This window comes from Pygocentrus nattereri, chromosome 6 (assembly GCF_015220715.1).
Source record: "Pygocentrus nattereri isolate fPygNat1 chromosome 6, fPygNat1.pri, whole genome shotgun sequence".
In the NCBI taxonomy this organism is placed as follows: Eukaryota; Metazoa; Chordata; class Actinopteri; order Characiformes; family Serrasalmidae; genus Pygocentrus; species Pygocentrus nattereri.
The window spans coordinates 43,673,599-43,695,938 of NC_051216.1; the positions used below are offsets into that span (position 1 = coordinate 43,673,599).

The following is a 22,340-nucleotide window of genomic DNA, read 5'->3' on the forward strand; positions in this document are numbered from 1 at the left end:
TGCAGGACTAGGGGCTTGGTTTTATACACCTCTGGCCGTGGAAGTGACTGGAACACCTGAATTCAATTATTTGGATGAGTGAGTGAACACTTTTGGCAATATAGTGTGTATAAAATATTTCAGATTTTTAGCAAGTAAATCTGAACCATTTTTCATTGTGCAAAATAATAAAAACAAAACTAACAAAATATATAGCTAAAATTATTTCACTATTGCTTTCTAACATTAGCCCCATGGACCTGGCAAAAATGGGGCTACATGTAGTCACAAGACAAGTTGCCAGTGCTCATACTGATACCTGATTTACATCGTGGCACCATTTAAGATGGAGCTGGGAAATTGGAATAAGAAGCCAACTTTAGTTTTGTTGTATTTCTCAAGTCATTTGTCTCATACATACCGTCAGATACTAATGGAAAATACTACCATTATTCATCAGTCGCACTTTTCCTCATCAGTGTGGAATCCATACTAGGTAAGGCTAACCCCAAAAGACCAGCCATTCTTTTATGCCCTTTGTGCCAAAAACAAAGGGAACTACTTCAGTTGCAACAGACTCAACAGCAGGAGGTGACTGAGGGTCTGCTGCATGTTCATTTCAGAACATCCCTGATTCAGGCATTCAGCTAAACGGGTTAATGTCTATACATTGTACATCACGTTATTTGTGCTTGTTTGTGCCCTGCTGGTATAAGAAGTTTGCCCGATACATTGAAACTATTTTAATGATAATCCTAGATACATAGAAAAGTAACCTCTTTGCTCTCAAAGAAACAGCTCCAACAAGTTCCTGGCGGGATCTTCTGGTGTATGTGTGTGTCTATCTTGAGAGCTTCAGAGTGTTTGATGCAGCAGCTGAACAAACCTCTGATGGAGTGCTAGCTTTGAGCACTGGCCAGGTCAGAGATGAAAGGCTAGCACACATCTGAGCTAGCCCTGCCTTGTGAAGCAGGCAGGAGATTCCTCCGCATATTCATACTTTCACAGATGATGAAAGAGAAACAGGTGGCCTGCAAAACTAATCAGCCGCAGAACACAATTTACACAAGCGTTTACCGTCCCAACAAACAGCAGCCAAATGTTGAATAGGCTGCTAAGCTGGAGATCAGAGGAGTCCCTTTCACCTCCCTGCATAGCTACACAACACATTACTTCCCAACTGAAATGATTAGAGGCTGACGCACTCTCCCAAAATCTGTTCTTGCTATCTTGGCATCAGCTAAACGTAGTTGAGATTCCAGAGAATGTCTGCTATACGTGTAGATCACCATACAAAAAAAGCAAGACAAGACAAGTTGAGCTGTGTAGAATGTCCTGATTAGGTTACACGCACAATTCAACAGATTCCTGGTTGACACAGCCTCACATATGAGCAAAGCAAAGCACTGATTTAAAAAGCTGCTCAGGAATATTCATGTCACAATATCGCACTTCCTCGCTGTTGTCATTGTTACAGAGCAGAAAAGAGCCAAGTTGCTCCAACAGTGCTGCAGTATGGCCTCCCTTCCTTCCAAAGCTTCTTCTCTTCCAGGACGAAAAAAGCCTGTTCTGCCAGTTGTCTGGGCCTGATTCCTGAGTTAATGTTTGCACTGTGTGTGCTCAGCCTTATCTGTTCCTAGTGATTTTACTCCTCTGTGTGTTGCTGGGACATATTGTACTATACATTTACTTTTGAGATTTGCTGTTTCTTGTAATGGAGCCATCTGTGGCACATCTACACTGACTTACAGGCATTTGATTTACTGCACTCCAGCAAAGAGACACTTTACACGATGCATCAACATCCCAGATGAATTGCAATTTAAGGGTTTTATGGTGTAAACAGACCAAATATGTAATGGATAAATGGATAGTTGCATACTCAAGATACACACCGATCTATGACCACCTCACAACAATTGAATACTGCATTAATACACCAGTCGGTTGCTTGCATGGATCACTATTAATAGATGGAACTAGGCATCAGCATGTATTTGAATTAGACCCTAGATCTAATTATACAAACCTTGCCTAAGAACCTGGTTTTGTTGAACATCTAGAACTAGACTATTCAGATAGCTGGCAGGCTTCACTGGTGCTGTTCAGTAGGCTTTGAATTGAAGCATTTACTGTATAACTGAAAACTAGAGCTGCCATACGTAGAATTAAACCCAGTGTTGGAAAACTAATGTGTGGAATTGTTAGCTTGATGCTAGAAGTTGCACACAGATGCTAGTATAAATTAGCATCATCATTGTGGTGGTAATTTGATGAGCAAGAGGATGGGTTTTAAGCACTCCTTCTTGGGTTGTGCCTAACAATATCCCATACTCGTGGTAAAATCACTGTAAGAACGGCTTCTCCTGTCCTATTGCTTTAATCGAATTACAAAAATTAGAATGCTGACTCAGTAGGGTGACATTTTTCAAAAAAGAGGGCATTGCAGGGCAGGTGCGTGGCACAGGGCAGATGCAAATGTCAACATTTTAGGCAATTTAGAAATCCCAGCCGGATGCGTTTTTTTAGGTTCCAGAAAGAGGAGATGCTCTGGAAAAAGAGGATGTCACCCTGATGGTCACCCTGATGGTCACCCAAATGTTGACTGAGAAACATTGAAACATTAACATTGAAGAAGGTTTTGGGGCCTACACAGCATATTTACAATAACCCAGAATCTTTTAGCCGTTCCAGTATAAATACTCTCCAGTATATCATACTAAGTGTTGTAAGTGTTTTGTTGTTGTAAAACTTCAATTAAAGACCAAAAAAATCTCTCGGTGAAATGATCTGACTAGATAAGTCAAGAAAGGCTTAATTGCCAAAATATTGAACTATTTGGAACCTTTTAATGTGAGAACTCTACTTGTCTTCATTTCATATGCCAGAGGTTTTACTCTGAGATAAGGCGAGCGGCAGGGCTGGAATAGCTTGAGGCTAATGCGCCGTGACACTGATGGTGTTTAGCAGTGGCTTTTTTTTCTCTCGGTCGGCTTGCTCCGACAACACTTGCTGCATGTGTTTTTGTCCTGGAGACAGCCTAATGAGAGCGTGTCTGCAGTCCACCCACTCTGGGAGGAAGAGCCGGGATAAAGCTGCCAGCAGCACTGTACTAATCACAGACTACCGGCTGATATCACTGTCATCCTCACAGGCCTTGCTCGTCCTGTGCTCCATTGCTCTCCAACATGCCTTGTTGGGGTATGCATGACAGTTATGAGCATCAATTAACCTTGTTCCTCATAAGCTCCTCCTAATGAGTCCATTATGAAAAGTTTAGAGTTGTATTTTTTACTTCTGTTCATCTGCAACGGCAGGCTGTAGGTCAAAAATGGGCAGTCATGGGCTGGAGGTTAGGGAACTGGCCCTGTGACCGGTTGCAAGTTTGATCCCCAGTGCCGACAGTCCAGCAAGACACCTGACCCCCAATTGCTCCCCGGGCACTGTGGATAGGGCTGCAAACGATCTGGTCACCACTGCCTTTGAAAATATTTCCACAGCGAATGTTTCAAAGTCAAATGCTTCACTATTGCTCATCTGCCATTATTAGCTTGGTCTTGTGCAAGATGAGCATCTGAAAGAAGTCAAATGTTGAAACAGGACAAGCGAGACCCGAGTTAATGAGTTCGACAGAAGTTTCACTCAAGTCGCGTGTTTACCTGTCTGATGACTTGACTTGGACATGCCTTTCATTGCCTCGCTAGTCGACTCAGATTGCACGTAACTGACTCTTGATTTGACTCGAACTCGGACTTAACTGACTGACGACTCAACTTGGACATGCACTTAACTGACTTGTGAATCGACTTGGACTCACACTTCACTGATTTGTGATTTGGACTTGGGCTTAACTGACTCTTGACCCGACTCAGACTCACATTTAACTGTCTGGTGACTTGATTTGGATTTGTACTTAACTGACTCGCAACTCAACCCTGGCATGCACTTAACTAAATCTTGACTTACCTCAGACAAGCACTTAAGTCTGTTATGACTCAGACTTGCACTTAATTAGCTTGACTTGGATGCACTTTTAATCAAGTGGCAACTTGACTCAGGCTTAACCGACTTGTGACTCGATTCAGACTCGCACTTAACTGACTCATGACTGGACTTGCACTTGGATTTGCACTTTGACTCACAGTTGGACTCGGGCATGCACTTAACTGACTTGTGACTTAACTCAGAAATGCATGTAAGTGTGTTATGATTCAGACTCGTGGTTAACCAACCTGACTCAACTTGGAATCACTCTTAACCGAGTGGCAACGTGACTCAGTCTCGGACTCCCACTTAGCTGACGTGCAATTCAACTCTGACTCATGCTTAACTGGATTGTGACTCGACTTGGACTCATGCTTAGCTGGCTCGCAGATCGACTTGAACTGACGCTTAGCTCACTAATAAGTCAACACAGACTTGCAAAATTTCAGCCCAAAAAAAAAAAATTGTTGAATTATAAAAATTAGTTCTGACCAGAAGCAAACTGGACTAAGGGTCACTTGAAAGACCTACAGTTTTTGACCCGTGTTTCAGTTAATTGTGCAACACAGTGTGAGCAGGTTTTGTACAAGTCACATTGTTGGCCAATAACATTTGACCAGTTTAAGCATGATACTTCTAGATGGTCATCTTAAATGGAGGACATCTGTTAAAACCTCAACTCCTTAAGACCACCGGTGGTTCCAAAACGCACTTGTTCTTCATAACGTTCATATTCCATAAGCTCCATTCAGAAGCTGGGCGTCGTGTGAGGCTGTAGCTCTTCTCTCCAGTCTAATAGACGGTGATGTCATTTTAAACCCTTATAATAAAAGAAGCTGAACTTTGTTTTTCTCCTGAAAGTCGACCCGTTTTCCCCCAAATCTGGGCTGTAAACTATAAACAGACGGCGTCTCTTCAGTGATCTGCTCTGTGAAAATGATTCTTATAAAATAACACAAAGAGCATCTGAGATTTTTGGCTTACAGCAGTAAATTGTAAGCATGTAGTGATACGTGTGATCATAAAACACATTTTCTGTTAATTTGAGGGGATATTTTAAAATAAATTCCATTTATTTCATGCAGTTACTGAATAATGTGCCTTACGATTTGGTCACGCAAATTCAGATGGATAAACCAAAATATACCCTGGAGCATAAAAGGTTAAAAATAAGTAGTGTAAAAGCTTAGCAGTTGAAATAAATATATAAAAGATCTGATTGTTTTCAGCTAGTGTTCAAGTGTTCGGTATCGGACATATAAAGACATATTGGTACCATCTCTACCTGTAGTTAATGTTCAGATGGCTGAACGGGCACCTGAAGTGGACTGCGAATGAGTCTGAGAACGAGTTTTGTGCCAAGCTCTGATTACTCAAAGGCAGAAACCTGCCGTTTGAAAGAGCAGTGACTTTGTCATGGCCACCTTTGTCGTGTTCCTGAGGGAGATGAAGATGGATAAGGGGAATGTAGAGAAGCTCTCTCACAGCCATTGTCTCCTCTCTGGGGAAGCATCACAGTATCACTGCCTTCATTCCGTATTCTCTCCAGCTCAGAAGATATGTCTCCTCAGAGACAGACCGGCCAGTCACCACCTGCACTGCTTTAGGAGCTCTCTGCAATCGGGAGGCCATTTCTCCCAGCCTGACATTTCCCCCTTCATTAAGTCATCAGCCTGCTGCTAATATGCCACCACTGACATCTGCACTTTTAAAGAAGTAAACCCTCCAGGTAGAGCCTGTAGAAGAACCCGTTTTCAGGGAGAGCTCTTTCACAGAGGTTCAGGGAAGGTGCTACTTGATCCTAAGGAGCTGATGAAGGTAACCTGAGGGTGGGAACTTGGTCAAATAGTTTTTATCACAATTTGGGCATTGTTCAATAGCAGCATAAAGTGGAAAGACATATGTTTTGGTAAATAATTACGATGTGACCACTACTACTATACTTCTGTATGATACTGTATAGTAGTGTGTATGTCAAACTGCAGATCAAGTTGAACTGGTCACTCCCATCCCATAAAGAAGACAATTAGAACCCTTGTGTCCCGCCATTCTTTACCACTTCTTCTGACTGATATCGAATGTTGGATTTGATCTGATCTATTCCAATTTAGACTATTCCATTCCAATTGAGGGATATTATGATATGGGGTTTTCCATTGGCTATTTCATTGGCCCACAGAGGTGTTTCTGTATAACTGGAGGATAAATTAGCCTCATTCACCAATATGCTTTTCTTAAATTTGCTCTTGAGAATGGTCCCAAGAAAAAGAATTGTGCTCTTGAGTGTGTGTAGATTATGTTCTTACCTAAGTACAAATCCCAAATAAGAAAACATTGGTCAGTATCAGAATCTTCATAAAAAGTGTTTTATGGAGAAATTTCATCTTAAGAATGGTAGATGAATTGGGCCCAATGTTCTATTTTGATATGGATTTTGGTCTTGTCTTGTAGTGCCTGATGCTCCTGATGCCTGATTGATAATTGTATATACATTGGTTCTTTTTCCTCAAGGTTGTATAAAAAAGGAGCGGAGGTTTGACCTCTTTTAATGTCATCTGAACTACTCTGCGTCTGATTCATGAAACTTTCGTATGACTTGAAAACAACGAAACTTGTGCAAAAGATGAGCCAACTCATGAGCCAATTGCTGTGCTCCAGTAACTGGAAGGCATAAATTTTAAAATAAACCAAACTTTTTTTTTCAGATGGTAGAGTGATGCAATTTCATAGTGTGATTTTCCTAAATTACCATATTTAAATGCTCCATCGTTCCAGTGTATAAGATACTTCTGCACTAAGGGTGTTTTGTATTGTTTATTTTTGGGCTGGTGTCAGTAATAAAAAAATTTAACAGAATTGAAATAAATAATAAAGAAATAAATAAAGAAGAAAGAAACTGCCAGTGAAGCTTGCGTGCACTCATTTTATGATCAGATACGCAACTTTGCTGTTTGACAGTCATTGTATATAAGATTAACATGTTTCTGAATATCTGGACACAAATTCAGGACTCATTCATTTAGTAGTCCTTGTCTGGCCCTTGGGGGTATTTCACAAAGCAGGATTTCTCTGGTTAGCCAGAAAACCTGAAAGTCAAGCCTGTCTAATAGGAAAAGAGCTGAGGGACATTCATATTCTACAGTTCCCATCTTTGGGATGAAGCTTTCTGGCTAACTGAGAAATCCAGCTTTGTGAAATGCTCGTCTCGTGTTTATATCGGTTTACTTGTATTTATTGCAATTACTATACTAGTTTTCTTTGCATTTCAAGTTAGTGGCAAATTCAAAAGTCTCTTTTAAAAGTCTAACCTGCAAAATGCCCTCTGCTGTCTTTGGGAACTGTGGAAGAATTGAAATGAAAAGTTCTCATTTCTCGTCAGTGTTCAGTGGCTGTTCTGAGGCTTATGAGGACTGAGCAGATAGTCTCACTCTGGAGGAGAGGCAGTGATGTGTGTAAAAAGAATATGTTTCATTTAACAGCTGCTCTCTCCTGAAAGTGCCTGTGGATTACAATTTCTCTGGACTGAGTTTTCTCAGACAGCTGATGGATGAACAAACTGATCATAGTCATTGTAAAAACATTCAGCCTACTGTCAGAGAATGTTCAGAAAAAAGAAAATAAGATGTGCTTGAGGCTAACATTACTAACTGATATTGATCTATCATTCTTTTTTGCTATAGGCTTCAGAGATATCAACACACTGCTGACTCTCTGTTCACCATTGCAGGAACTTCTACTACATCACCATGCTGAGGGACCCTGTGTCACGCTACCTGAGCGAGTGGAAGCACGTTCAGCGTGGTGCCACCTGGAAGACGTCCCTGCACATGTGTGATGGCCGTTCGCCCACACAGGCTGAGCTGCCTGCCTGCTACAGCGGCGACGACTGGTCGGGTGTGACACTGCGTGAGTTCATGGACTGCCCGTCCAACCTGGCCAGCAACCGGCAGGTGCGCATGCTTGCTGACCTCAGCTTGGTGGGCTGCTACAACCTGTCGTCCATGAACGAAAGTGACCGCAACCACATTCTCTTGGCCAGCGCCATGAGCAACCTGAAGAACATGGCCTTCTACGGCCTGACCGAGTTCCAGCGCAAGACGCAGTACCTGTTCGAGCGCACCTTCCACCTGCGCTTCATCTCGGCTTTCACGCAGCTCAACAGCACACGCGCCGCCAATGTAGAGCTGCATGAGGACGTGCGCCGCCGAATAGAGCATCTCAACTTCCTGGATGTGCAGCTGTACGAGTTCGCCAAGGACCTGTTCCTGCAGCGTGTCCAGTTCGAGCGCCAGCGCGAGCGCCGGGAGGAGAGGCTGAAACGACGCGAGGAGCGCCAACGCCTTCGCGAGCAGAAGGTCCACCAGAGCGAACAGCAGGAGGAGGAGGAGGAGGAGGAGGACGAACTGCAGCCTGCTACCACTGAGGACTATACCAGCCAGGTGGCCCGTTGGTGATGCTTCTCACACAAACGCACACTACTGAGACCACTCATAGATGTGGAGATCACATTCTCACCTCTCTTTCATCTCTCTCTTCTTTTCTTTTTGAGCTGCAGTATGAGTCAGCACACTGGGAAGTGTTTCACAGGACTGTCAACTCTGAGAACCTGAAACACGGCCAATATTTGGAATGCAGGTTTGGTAATTATATGGGAAGAGAACTGGATCCGCACCTAAAAGTCATGGAGGAAAAGTCTATGTAGCTTGCCACACTAGCTTGCTAAAACTTTAGCAAGAAAAGTAGCTTTGAGTACCAAGAAAAGGGCAATAATACCAAACTATATATAGAGAATAAAAAGTGCAACATCGTCAGTTCTGTTAAAAGAACAGTTCACACAAAAATGCTAACTTGGGTAGCAATATAAAAAGCGATAGGAACCTGTTTTGTAATTAGTCTATGCTAGTTTTAGCATAGGGGTCCAAGCACAGGTCATAAGTAGAGTCCAGATACTCTTATACTCTTATACCACCCCCCTCTTGATCCATATCTCCCAGCTTTTTTATCTTTAGATAGAGAAATATTTTCATTTGCCATCACACAACACTGCAATTAAGTTTGGTGTCAAATCAGAAAAGCAGTGATGGTTTTCATCATTGATGTGGTGCCAATAGCGACCCCTGAGTAAATATCATGAACACTCTGTTACACTTTATAAACGAGTCCATGTATGTTGTGCCACAGATGTATCCAAAGATCGATGTACACACACGCTCTGCTGATATACATTTAACTGTTTTTGAGTTATGAGTGAATACTTTATTTATGAAAAATCCACTCAGTGATTTTCGTTGGGCTTCATCTGAATATCATTAGACTCAAGTTTGATCATTATTGGACAGAAGTCGTATGAGGATAAGTAAAAAGCAACATTTTTTGTTCAAATTTTATATGCTGTGCTTCTGTATTATGTACTTTTATACCACCATGTTCATTGCAATGAGCATGACCCAAAAAAATCATTGTCTTTGTCTTCTTAGACCAGCACAAAGAGACAAGATTCCTGAAAGATCTGACAAGCAGACACTGAGAATCAGCTGCTTGTAAGCTAATAGTGCCCCCTATTGGGAAACATGCCCCAAAACTGGTAAACTAACTAAGGTCATGTAATGTATGTCTGTCTAGGCATATACATTTTTGTAAAAAGTGTTCATAAGAGAATAGCAGAAAGAGAAACTACCTATTCATCAAGTTTTACGTCTATACAACGTACGGATTAGCCTCCACAGTTCCTTTTGTTGGAAGAAGAAAAAATTATGGACACATGATACGTTTGAGTTCCATGTATTATTCGCTGATAAATGGGGAAATTTAATTGTATTATAATCAATTCAGTATTGTAACCGATGGTTGTGATCTAATGTCCTGTTTTTAGCATCTGTAGGCTTATAGAATCAGTAGTGTTAGATGTGGCCATTTCCCTTAAGCAGATAACCCATTTCACTTAGTAGCAGAGAACATCACTTCCTCAAAAACAGCAGACTGGGGTTCAATTCCCCATCTAGACAGGAATGCCACCACTATTAAAAATAAGGGTGATTTAGCAACAGTGCTAACATTAAATGTATTTGCTATTGAGAATTGCTCTGGATTTGAGTGTCTACCAAATATTGTAAAATATGTACATAAAATAAGGTAAAATTTTTCCATAATTGTCAAGCCCGATTTAGCTGTATCATGGCTATGACAAGTATTGAAACTCAATACTTTTATGATACTGATGGAGTGTGGCTTAATTCCATATAATTCCATAAAATATTTCATTACCTAATGAAATGTAGACTGCTAATTGACTATGTAAATTACATTCCATATGCGGTCCTTAAACATACCCACTTCCAGCACCTCACACTCATTTTTGGTTTAAGCCACACCCATTTTTGGTTGACTTAAAAGAAAATGTTGAAAAATTTGAATTACACACCCTGGTGATTCCTACATAACATGATTCAGAGATCAGTCTTTAAAGTCTTAATTTGTTTTATGCTTACTGTTCCTCATAAGTGGGGTTTATATGTCAAAAAAAAGTATAATTTTTGGTTACTGCTATCAATATTGACTAAACGTAATAGGGTGTTAATTAGAGGCATTACTTCTGCGCAAAAGTCCACATTATTGCACATGGGTGCATAAATAAATAAAATTAATAAAAAATTATACCATGGCAGCATTAAGTGCTTGGACCCCTAATTAGTAGCGTTGGCACTTTTGTGTGAACTGTTACATTAAACCCTAATACAAAGCCATCCAACCTCTTCTGGTGACTGTATGTTGCTTGATGTGCAGGTCTTATTGGAAATGTATGGCTTCCACATTTTGGGAAATTCATGTTAAATTAGCCTGAAAGGGTCATTGGAATAGATACAGTAATACTGATGTTTCTGAAAGGTGTGTTTTTTTTTGTTTTTTTTTTTTGTTTTTTTTTTGTGATCCTATGTTCCTCAGCCTCAGTCTAAATGCAGGCTGATACTCACATGGGAAATTACTGGTCATGTATGTACTGTAAAGTTGAAACTATACTGTATGAAGGCAATCCGAAAAAAAAAAACACGCTCTTGCTAGCATGCAATCTTCCACATTTTCAGTTCCGCTGTTGAACTTTCTTCATATACCTACTTTTAGTTTTTGACCATTTTTGGAAGCGCAGGTTTCCTTTCTTTGGTGATTTGGATTTAAAAGTTTGTGGTACACTTTTTATGTAGTAAACCTTTTCCACTTCTACCAAAAATAGAAGTCAATCAGAGGCCACCCTTCGTTTATTAGATTTCCAGGCCATTAAATGCAAGTTATCATTTTTTTCAGGATCAGGAAAAAGTAGAAAATATGAATTCATCAGAAAATTACAGAAATCTCAACAACCAAATTTCATATGTTTTCAGGATTTAGTCTGTCCACTGTTTGGCTTTATTACAGCTTCCATTCTTTTCAGGAGACTCACTTTCAGCTTTTCAAAGAAATCTGCGGGGATATTGTTAAACCAATCTCCAAAGTTCAGTCTTAGAAGTTGCTTGTATTTTCGGACTTTCATGATTCAATAATCCCAATAACAAGTTTAGACAGTCCATAAAAACTTATTACACATCTCAGATGTCCAGTTTCAGTATTTTAGTGAAAATTTGACTTGTCTCCTTTTATCTGTGATGTTCTTCTTGAACATCTTTCAGACCCACAGCGCTGAGTGGTCTTCTCACAGTGGAAGGATGGACAGAAACACCTGTGGATGTTTTCAGATCTGAAGCAGCTTGATTTTCTCCTCTCTCTGAGATGAAAGCTTTAAAAGCTGTTTATCTGATGGGCACAGTGTTGGTGTCTACCAGGTCTTGCAGGTGGGTGTTCCGAGCCCCATTTTCTCTGATGCTTTTAACCCCTTAAAATCCCAGGCTTATTACACACTAAGGCTTATTATTCAGTAACTACAGGGACTCAGAATGCAAACGAACTGAGCTATTCTTAGGTTATAGAAGTGTGTAATAAAACTTCTGCCAGTGGGCCCTGGCTATTTAAGGGGTTAAACATTTTTGATTAGAATTCAGAACTATTGACCAACTGTGCACACAGAGGAACTAGACCTCCACATTTAACCCATCTGTGCAGTGAAACACTCACATACATATATACACACTAGTGAACAGTGAGCACCCTTGCCTGGAGCAGTGGGCAGCCCTATCCACAGCACCCAGGGAGCAGTTGGGGATTAGGTGCCTTGCGCAAGGGCACGTCAGTCACGTACTGTTGGTGAGGGGAGCAAACCCGGCAACCTTCCAGTCACAGGGCTGGTTCCCTAACCTCCAGCCCACGACTGCCGCATGAACAGTTTTGGAAACTTTTGCCATACTCCTTCGTTAGATTATCGTCCATCTAATCTCCTCAGAAATATCTGCTGAACAAATGAAAAAATTAAAGTATGGTGTCTGGCTTTCACAGAATTTTGTACATCGAAGATTACTCACTAAGGCAAACCGGTCTGCTTTCACTAATGTTTTGGCATAAAAAATATATACGCACAAGATCTTTGTATCTGAATGAGCTGTAATAAGGAATAGTGGCGAGAAAAGTGGTCAGTGTGTTTTATGCACAGGCAGAGTATGAAAGGCCAAATTGGTATTCCTCTCGCCTCCTTACCTCTGTCACACTTGCTGATTTTACACGTTTCTATGGAGGACATTATAGCCTCAGAGTGGATTTCCAGTGTCTGAAAAATAGCAGTTAGATAGGCCAAGTCACAAGCAGAAAAGAGCACACCCTAGTTTTTTTTTCCGTATTGTGCCCTTATTCCCCTGGAAGAAGAACATACTTTCTCTGATTGCTTCATCTTTGCACGTTTTCAATCATGAAACCCATTCTAAACAACCAGCTTTAGAGGAAAAAAAAAGAATCGTTCACACAATCAGCCTTTTTTTTTCTTTATTCTTTTGTTGTAACTCCAAAAATATTTGAGACTGAATCATGTGCTGCTATTTTGTGTTTGTGTACTTTGTTTACTTTGCCTATACTGGATGAGGATTGTAAGTTGCCACAGGTGCAAATGAAGAGGCACACTTATGATATGCGTGTACGATTGATTGAGTGGATGAATGAATGTGTATGTGTGATGAAAATATAGTATTAATGTAATGTAATTTAATTGCTTTGTTCACTGAAGTGCAATACAACATAAAGAGAACCTTTTCAAGTAAATGCAAACATTTGGGAAAATGCCAGGCCATAATATGGCAGTAATGCATTCTTCTTATCTTACATAAAAAATTAATAATCATATGGAGAGATATGAAAGTGGAGCAACTTAATTATTTAAAAAAAAACTGCCATCCGATTTTTTTTTTTGTTGTGAAATTAAACTTGAACTGCATCACAAAAAAAGCTTTAGAATGTTTTTTTTTCCCAACTTGTTTTCTACTTCAGAGGCCCTGTGATATATGAAGCATGTCTTAATGAATAAATATTGTCCAGAATTAGGGTTAAAGGTCTTCCATTTGGGAGGACTCCAAGATCCAAACAACAAAAATCGGTTATTGAATTTCAGTCCATCTATGATTCATCTATCAATCCATGCTTTCTGGATTAATGTCTTCTTCAACTTCAAACTCGTTGTTTAATATGCATTTTATATCAAGGAATCTAAGCTAGCTAGCAAAATAAGGATGCAATGATCCGGCACAGGATCGGCATCAGTGGGGAGCATCAGGGCCTTCAGAGAAGGCCTAATAATTTCTGTCAAATAAAAAAAAGTCTTAATTTTTTTCATTTATTTTTCAGTTAATAGAACCCTTATGGCTATGTTTATTGAGTTTTGGTTGAAAACAAAAGAGTTACTGTCTTATGTTTTTTTATTTTCTCCCCAATTTAGATGTATCCAATTCCACCTGCTAGTTAAGATTCCTCCAATCACAAGATACTACTAGTGCTAGGAGGGCAAAGGCTTCCTCCAAGACCTGTGAAGTAGCATTGCATCTTTTTGAACTGCTGCAAACGCAACATCATTGGACAGCTGAATGCACTCGTGGGAAAGGCAACCACCAGTTCTGTTATGTCAGCTAACAAAGCTGGCTAGCATTGCATTGGGTGAAGGGGGGCATCCTACCCACCCAGACAGCGAGGCCAATTGTGCTTTCCTGGACACCCGGCCACGGACGGCTGTAGCATCATCAGAGATCGAACTTGTGATCTCCTGATGATGGAGCCAACACATAGATGGTTACACCACTTGGGAGCAAAGGGTTACATTCGTGAAACAGCAAATGAAAATAATCCAATCAGGACCTTTTTTTCTCCACTGTATTTAGGTAGATACAGCCAGGCAAGCTCTTCCATTGGTTAGGCCTTCAGGAGCTGGACAGAAAGCCTAATGTATCACATTAACCACTACTTTATTGTAATCAACTAATTATGTTTTGATTTCCAGTGACTGGGACCAATTTTGTAAGAAAAACTCTGATGTTCTAAATGACACTCGAAATGTTGGATACATCACTGAGTCTGAGTATGAGTGCTAGCCTAACTAATAAACTTTAAACCAGTTGTTAGACATAGAAAACAGCAGCAGCTCTTTAGAGAAGGAAAGAAAGTAAAATACACTTTCAATAAAACACAGAATCCCTTTTACAGACGTCCATGTTTAATCTGGAATGGCCAGATTCATGTTAATTGCTATTAGTTTAGTGCTAACATGTCACTAGAATCAGATGCAGTGAAATTATAGCACGAAACTACAGAAATTATAGCACATTTGTTCCTCATTTTGAACTATAAGTTTTGACATTTGTGTCCCAAACTGAAGACCTAGCTCTAATGATCACTGTTTACCAATGATAAGCCAAAGCATGCAAACCATATTCATCGAGGTAGATGCTGTCCAGAAATGACTGATTCCCATTTCATAAAAAATTGTAGTAGCTTACTTTACCTTACACTTCATTTGTTTAAGACTATGGCAAACTTTACCAAGTTACACTTTGATAAGCTCTTAGATGCTCCAGACATGATCTCGTAGTGAAAAGGTGATAATCATGAAATGTTTGGCTAAATATGTGAGGAAAGTAGATTTATTAGAGTGAGTAAACTGAGTATGAAAATTTCTAAACCTTATAATTGGGGAGGTCAGTAGGGGGCGACGGTGCACTGGTCAACACTGTCCAATGGAACCCAACTTGTCGTTAGCCAAAGTCCCCCAGAAATCTCCAATAAAGCGTGGTCATGTGTGCGGAAACACATTATATGTCTAAAAATAAATAATCTCTTGTAATGGAAAACATGTTAATTAACAATAGCATTTGACCAGCTAGCTTGTTTTGTTTGCGTTATTAACTGTACTGTGGATCTTAAATTAGCACATGTGTCAGGCTCCAGTCCTTACAGGCCAAAAACTGCACATCTCAGCTCACCGCCTCGTTAAACACACCTGATTCAGCTCATGAGCCGATAAGCAAGGCCTTCGCAAACTGAATTCAGAGTGTTAGAGGAGGGTAAATGCTAATCACCACAGCACTTTGGCCTGGAAGGTCCCCAGTTTGACATGCCTGAACTGGAGGGTTTGTGGGCACGTTGCAGATGGCCACGCCTTTATTTGTGCTGCAATCCAGCACTAAAAATGTAACAAGCTGTCCCAGACATGGTTTCTTATTATAAGATCATGTATTAAATCCCACAGTTGCAGAGAAACATCCTCTTACCTCGTTCCTTCTAGCCATAACGAGTCAGGCAATGGAAGGCAAAGTTCCCACTTCAATGCTTTTCACACTGTTTTTTTTTTTTGGATCTCAGTGTTTATGTGCAGCACTGTGAGGCGATTGCTTGAGAGCTACAGCCATTCACTAGCTTGCAGTTCTTTCAATGATTAATTACTCTGCCATTACATAAATGCTTCACCCAAAAGCAACACAGCGGATACGGCGCAAATGATTCATTAACTGTCACCGGCAGTGTCTAATATGCATCTGCGAGTTATGTTTTCACACAAAAACCACAAGTAAATACCTGAAGTCTACAATTCCTGATGCTCGCTTATTAAAAGTGCAAAGAGTAGCAAAAATGGATCATCTCCGCAAGTCCTGGACCATACTGTCCACTCTGTTCCACAGCCCATGTTTGATGTTGCTACGCCTTCATCTCTGTGCCTAGAAGCACTCTTTTGCCCTCTGGTGTTCAAGTTTCTTCTTAGCACTGTATGGCTCATTTTGCAGAAGCATGATGACTGTTTTATTAGGGAAATATTCCAGTGGGAGCACTTATTGTGTTCTTCACTCTTAAAAGTAAAAGAGCCAAAAGGATTCTTTGGAGCAAGGCTAGAGAGGAACCACTTTTACAAAACAAAAAGGTTGGGGCAGTTTGTGAAATGCCTATAAAAAAATGAAAACAGTACCCTTTACAGGACACTTTATTAGGAACTAATACTGGGTAGGGCCTCCCTTTGCCCTTAAAACAGCCTCAGTTCTTCATGGCATGGATTCCACAAGATATTGGAAACATTTTTTAAGAGCTTCTGATTCAAGTTGACATGATTGCATCATGCAGTTCTTGCAGATTTTTCAGGTGCACTTACAAGCTGCAAATCTCCTTTTCTACCACATCCCAAAGGCGTTCTATTGGATTCAAATTCAGTCACTGCAAAGGCAACTGAAGAACTGAACTCATCATCATTCATCAAATGTTCATCAGCTTGAGATGACTTTTGCTTTGGTTCATTATCATGCTGGAAGTAGCCGTTGGAAGATTATAAACTGTGACTACGAAGGTGCACATGGTCAGCAACAGTACTCAGATAGGCTGTGGCATTCAGGCGGTAGGTGATTGAGATTAACTGGCCTAAAGTGTGCCAACAAAACATTCTCCACACCATTAAACACGTTGACACAAGACACACTGGGGTCCATGGATTCATGCCGTTGGTGCCAAATTCTGACCATACCATCTGTGTGCCTCAGCAGAAATCAAGATTAATCAGATGAGGCTATGTCTTTCCAATTTTGAGCTGTCCAGTTTTGGTGAGCCTGTGCACACCGCAGTCTCAGCTTTCTGTTCTTGGGGGACAGAAGTGGAACTCGACGTGGTCTTCTGTTGTTGTAGCCCATCCACCTCGAGACTCAATGTGTTGTGCATCATCACTGTTGTACATAGTGGTTATCTTGAGTTACAGTAGCCTTTTTGTCAATGTGAACCAGTCTGGCCTTTCTCCATTGACGTCTTTCATCAACGAGGCATTTCTGCCAGGCTGTTTTCTTTATATAACATTTCTAAGTAAACTCCCAGGAGATTAACAGTTACAGAAAAACTTAAACCAGACACTTTAGCGCCTTTATGCCCTGAACTGCTGCCACAAGATTGGCTGATTAGATAATTGCATGAATAAATATGTGAACAGGTGTTCCTAACATGTATATAGATACATACATCAAATATGTATATATGCACTTATCAAGGTTGATGCATTTTACCACTACATTTCATTTTAATGTTACTTCGTAACTGAACTGAAGAAACATACTGATCCAGTTTTGAGAGTGGAATGTTTTTCCATTTTTTTTTTGCAACCACACAGTGACTTTATGATATTATATGCTTCATACTGTGCCAACCATTTTGTATGGGAGGCAAGTCTGGACTGCAGGCAAGCCATTGTTTCGCCTGCACTTTGATTGTCCGGCTTTGTTGTTGTCACATGCGGAATGTGGCTTGGCATGTCATGCTGAAATAGGCATGAATGTCTCTGAAAAAGACGGTGTCTAGAAGGCAGCATATGCTATTCTGTATATTCTTCAGTATTAATGGTGTCTTTACGGATGTGCAAGTTACTCACTAATACCCCCCCCCACACCACAAAAGATTCTAGCTCTTGAACTTTACACTGGTAACCTTCTGGATGTTCCTTTGTTCTTAAACTGCAGCGAGCCTCAGCCTGCCTTGCCCATAAAGGTCTAGGCCCTTCTTGGATGCACATTTTATTTCCAAGAATGATTGAGTTGCCTGTTTTTGATGTTGAATATCAGTTCTTCATGGCACAGATTCCGCAAGTTATTAGAAACATTTTTTTAGAGCTTCTGATCCATCCAAGCCACAAATCTCCTGTTTTATTGGATTATTGGTTTATTAAAATCGAACATTTCACAACATTCCTAGTCCCAAATTCACAACTTTTTTGAGTGTGTTGCAGGCATCAATTTCAGAACAAGGATATTTTTACAACAAACAATGAAGTTGTGAAGACAAAACATTTAAATAGCTTGCCTTTTAAATGTTTTCAATTAAGTACAGGTCATTTAAATACAGGTCAAAGTGGTTGGACGGTGCAGTGGATGGTTCCTCAAAGGAATGCTCCAGCATTTTTCAAGCTAATCTTTATCTGTGGCATCTGTTGCATGTGATTGATGACCACCGGCAGCAATTTGGGCACATTTCTCAGCATCACATGTGTTTTGAGTGAACAGGTTCTCCATTCTTTTGCAAAGAAACATATCAAAATGTCTTGCCTGTGCCAATTGAGCGAATACTACAGGCACAGCCGATGAAGATAAGGAAGAAAAATGCCACAGAATTGCTTTAAAAACATCCATTGATATGACAGCACCACAGACTGAGTTCTCCAATCACATCCCTCCATGATTTGTTGGTATACAGCTAAGCTAACTGTAAAAAAAGGAATGAAACTGCACTTAACAAACCTGCAAAGACAAACCTTCGCTATCTCCACCTGCAGGTAATTGCATTTGACGCACTGCATGACGCACTGCAGTAACTAAGCATAGTGAATGGACGTCAGCTCATCTGAAGGTCTGATTCATCTACATTTGTGCTCTCTCCACTCCTCACTGAAGAAAATTGCCATCTTAAAGAAGGAGGCTGCAGCAACTCAGTCGTGATGAAGTCTTTATTATCAGTTGCTTATTCAGAGGAAGTTTCAGTGCTGTACAAAATCCAAAAATATGCAACAGTGCAAAGTTTACAGTCAATGAAGGAGGAAATGAGGGGTCTCAAAATGACATTGTTTTATGTTTCCAAATATGCTGCCTGATGTCTGGGGCATCATTTTATGCTAGTTTTGAGAAGGTTCTGTTCTAAAATGTGTACATGTTTAAATCAATTTCTGGTGACAAGGGCATTGTTAGGCAAAACAGCTGTAAATATTTAGTAACTTCTAAGCTCAACTTCTAAGCAAAACTAGTTTGTGTGCTTTGATTCAGCAATGCATCAACTTGAACTGAGTAAACACTTGTTTTGTTATAACTAGCCTACTTTTGAACTCATGCACAGCTGGTGCAACTGGCCACTGGACTCTGGGGCAGTCAGTCCATTGTTCTGAAAACAGCTTTTTGTTTGATTTGCAGTTTTCCTTTTCTCAGTGAGGGCTTCTTCACAGCTACACCCACAGGACATCTTCATTATCTCTTTTTCTCCTAGACAACAATGAGACCAGATGAAATTACAAAGGAAACCTTTGTAAGTCAGTAACAAGGAACAAAAATATAGCCAAAAGTCCTGAAATTGACACCAATTGGCTAATAACTGGTCAAGTACTTCATGTGAGTGGAGACCAAGTGGCTTCCACTTCCGAGTATTTTTCCCTAAACAGCAAACAAAGCAGTCTGCTGCATAACAATTCAAAGGGGCCAACAGTCTGATTCACTGTTTTGAAATGTGACTCAGAAGAGCATGAGAGTATCAGTGCCTCACTGTATCCTAGTTAATGCTTAATCTCAACCCTTATAACAAGGAACTTCTGCTGATTGAACCATCCTGAGCAAATAAAACATTTCCTTAGTTTGAAGTCATAAAACAGGCCTGTCTACTGTGATTTCAATGTGTAGCAAATCATGGCTGTGATCTGGTTGCAAGCAAGAGCCAAAGGCGTGTACCATAGATCATCAAGGCCATGATGTTATTCACAATAATACACAACAATTTTTATACAACAATTCTGCAAAATAAAGAAGGAGCAGTTCCTTCCACTAAAAACATAGTTCCTTTTTGTGTGACAAATGGAGCCATAAAACTGTCACAATATCAGGTTAAGCTCAGCTTTTTCAGTATTTGCCAGATTAACCTGAGTATGTTTTCGATCCAACCTGCCTATGAAGTATTTCACGGCCCATCTTGTAGCTGAGATATATTTTGTTAATTTCTTGTAATTCCGTTCTTTAGTCTTTCCTGCATCACAGCTGCCAAGGGGACGATAGGTTTAGTCCTGCTGTTAAACTCTTATTTCAAATCTGACCAGACTCCAGGGCATTAGTTATTATTTAATGAAAGTTATTTGTGTCCATCTTCTGTATTTGTATGTGCTAAAGAAGAAGCTTAGTAACAGTTAGCTGCAGTGGAATTGGAGAATTTTAAAGTTATTGGGAGAAAAAAAACTTTTGGAAGTTTTGGAAAAACATGCGAATGAAAAGTACATGTGATCTGTTTTTCTTGATCACTGCTTTTTACAGTATGTGCTCCATTTGCTCAAAACGGATCTGGATCATAAAGTATTTTAGATAAAAAAAGCGTTTCTCATTTGATGCCACATTCAAATTATTTGAGCTAAGATGTTGGCAGGTAATGTGATACATGTGCAAGTGTTTGTTGAAAACTTTGTTAAAACTTTTCTTTGTGTAGCATGATGGGTAAAACGTCTAGACTCTGTACACCAGGCTGGGGTTCGATTCTCAATCCGGGCAGGTACAGCATGCTACATCCTTGGGCAAGACTCCTAAAGTTACATTCACCTTCCTCACCTACCTGAATAATGTTACTGTAGGTAAGAGCATCTGCCAAACTCATGAATGTTACTGAGGTAGGCTGTGGTAAGTACAGATATGGTTGAGATGTTTTCCATTTCAGCAGCTTCTTTCAGAAATTCTTTAAATATTTACAGTCAGTCTACAGCAATGTTCTGTAAATGAGTTTAACTGAAGGTGCTGTTTTCAGGTCTTCAGTAGGTCAGTCCTCGTAATGCTGCTGGGCAACTGGATCACGGCCGTCTTGCTGCTGCTGCTGTTCTTCTTTCTGGACACCAGACTGTTGAAAGCCTGCTGGAACTTGTCTCCTGACAGGGTGTAGAGCGCCAGATTGAAGAAGGTGTTGAGGCCTGCTAAAGGTCGTGACAGCATGTAGGCTGCGTTGATGGCTCTCCGCTCCAAGCAGGAAAACATGATGCTCCTCTGACAGGCCACCCTTATTACCCTCAGGATGTGATAGGGAAGAAAACATGCAATGAACACGACCAGTATCATCACCGTCAGCTTGTGCGTTCTCATCCGGCTGGGCCTATTTGCAGAAAGGCTCTTGCCCAGAGTATTTGCAATGTGACAGTAACACCAAGACACCACCACCAAGGGCAGCAAGTAGCCCAGCACGGTCAGCAACCAGCCATACCACCAAATGGTCTCTGGATCATTGCTGGCAAAGTCCAAACAAGAAGTGGTGTTATCTTTTTTCTCGGTTGTTATCATACTCAACATTGGGCCAATCTCTACAAGTGAAATAGCCCAGACTGCCAAGCAAGCAGAGACACCGCAGTGTTTCCTCTGGACCTGAGCTGCCCTAAGTGGGTGCACCACCACAACGTACCGGAAGACACTAAGGCACGTGAGGAAGAGAATGCTACCGTACAGATTGAAGTGGAAGCAAAATCGCATGAAGCGGCACATGAACTCGCCCAGAGTCCAGTCCATAGTAGAGTAGAACTGGACCAGGAAAGGTAGGCTCAGGGCATACAGCAGGTCAGCCACCGCCAGGTTCACCATGATGATGCTGCTGCTCTTCCAAGGTCGCAGCTTGACCAGATAGATGACAATGGCCATTATGTTCCCAACAAGTCCAACAAAAAAGATGATCCCATACATAATTGGGAGATAGTGATGCATTATAAATTCATCTATAGGAAAGCAGTCCTCAGAGCCGTTGGAATATACTTCCATAGTTGCTTTCAGACCTAGGAATAAAAAAAAAAGTTTTAGAACCAGGGGTTGTTTAATATCAACTGAAATTGCATTGAATAATAAAGAGATAAGCTCATAAATTGGTCTCTGTCATAACTTTTAGTTAAAATTTTAAGCCAGTGAAGCCACCATATGGGCACAACCGAATCTGCAGTTGAATTTGAGCCGTCAGTCGTTCCTACTTGAGGTGACTTTGGGCGAGGGGGCTTTGTTTTGGTCCTGGAGGTCTACCAACCCTGGTGAGTTCAAATCCATCACATTAATATTCATATACACCTGAATGCCTTCATTATCTGGATCATATGTGTTCAAGTTAAACTCTGCTGGGTGGTAAATCTCCAGCACCAGGATTAGGCACCTCTGCTTTGGGCATCCGGATCCTTTCCTCTAGGCTGTAATGTTTGACTGCCACATTTAATAAATCATGCCCCAGATTTAAACATCTGACCATATAATAACCACAAATGA

At 40.7% G+C, this 22,340-nt stretch overlaps 2 protein-coding genes across 2 annotated transcripts in view; one reads left to right on the forward strand and one right to left on the reverse strand.

Annotated features, from left to right (window-relative positions):
• The window catches only part of hs6st3b (heparan sulfate 6-O-sulfotransferase 3b), a 107,850-nt gene extending 96,117 nt beyond the window's left edge, over nt 1-11,733 (forward strand). The window contains exon 2 of the mRNA XM_017702970.2: nt 7,691-11,733. Coding sequence (XP_017558459.1) covers nt 7,691-8,417 — 727 coding nt within the window. The 3' untranslated portion in view covers nt 8,418-11,733. The remainder of the gene's footprint in view (nt 1-7,690) is intronic.
• A 9,122-nt stretch (nt 11,734-20,855) lies between these two features.
• Nucleotides 20,856-21,851, reverse strand: LOC108430467 (2-oxoglutarate receptor 1). Its single transcript, XM_017702968.1, has one exon. It carries the CDS (start codon nt 21,849-21,851, stop codon nt 20,856-20,858), a length of 996 nt encoding a protein of 331 aa, XP_017558457.1.
• Nucleotides 21,852-22,340: the final 489 nt, after the last annotated feature.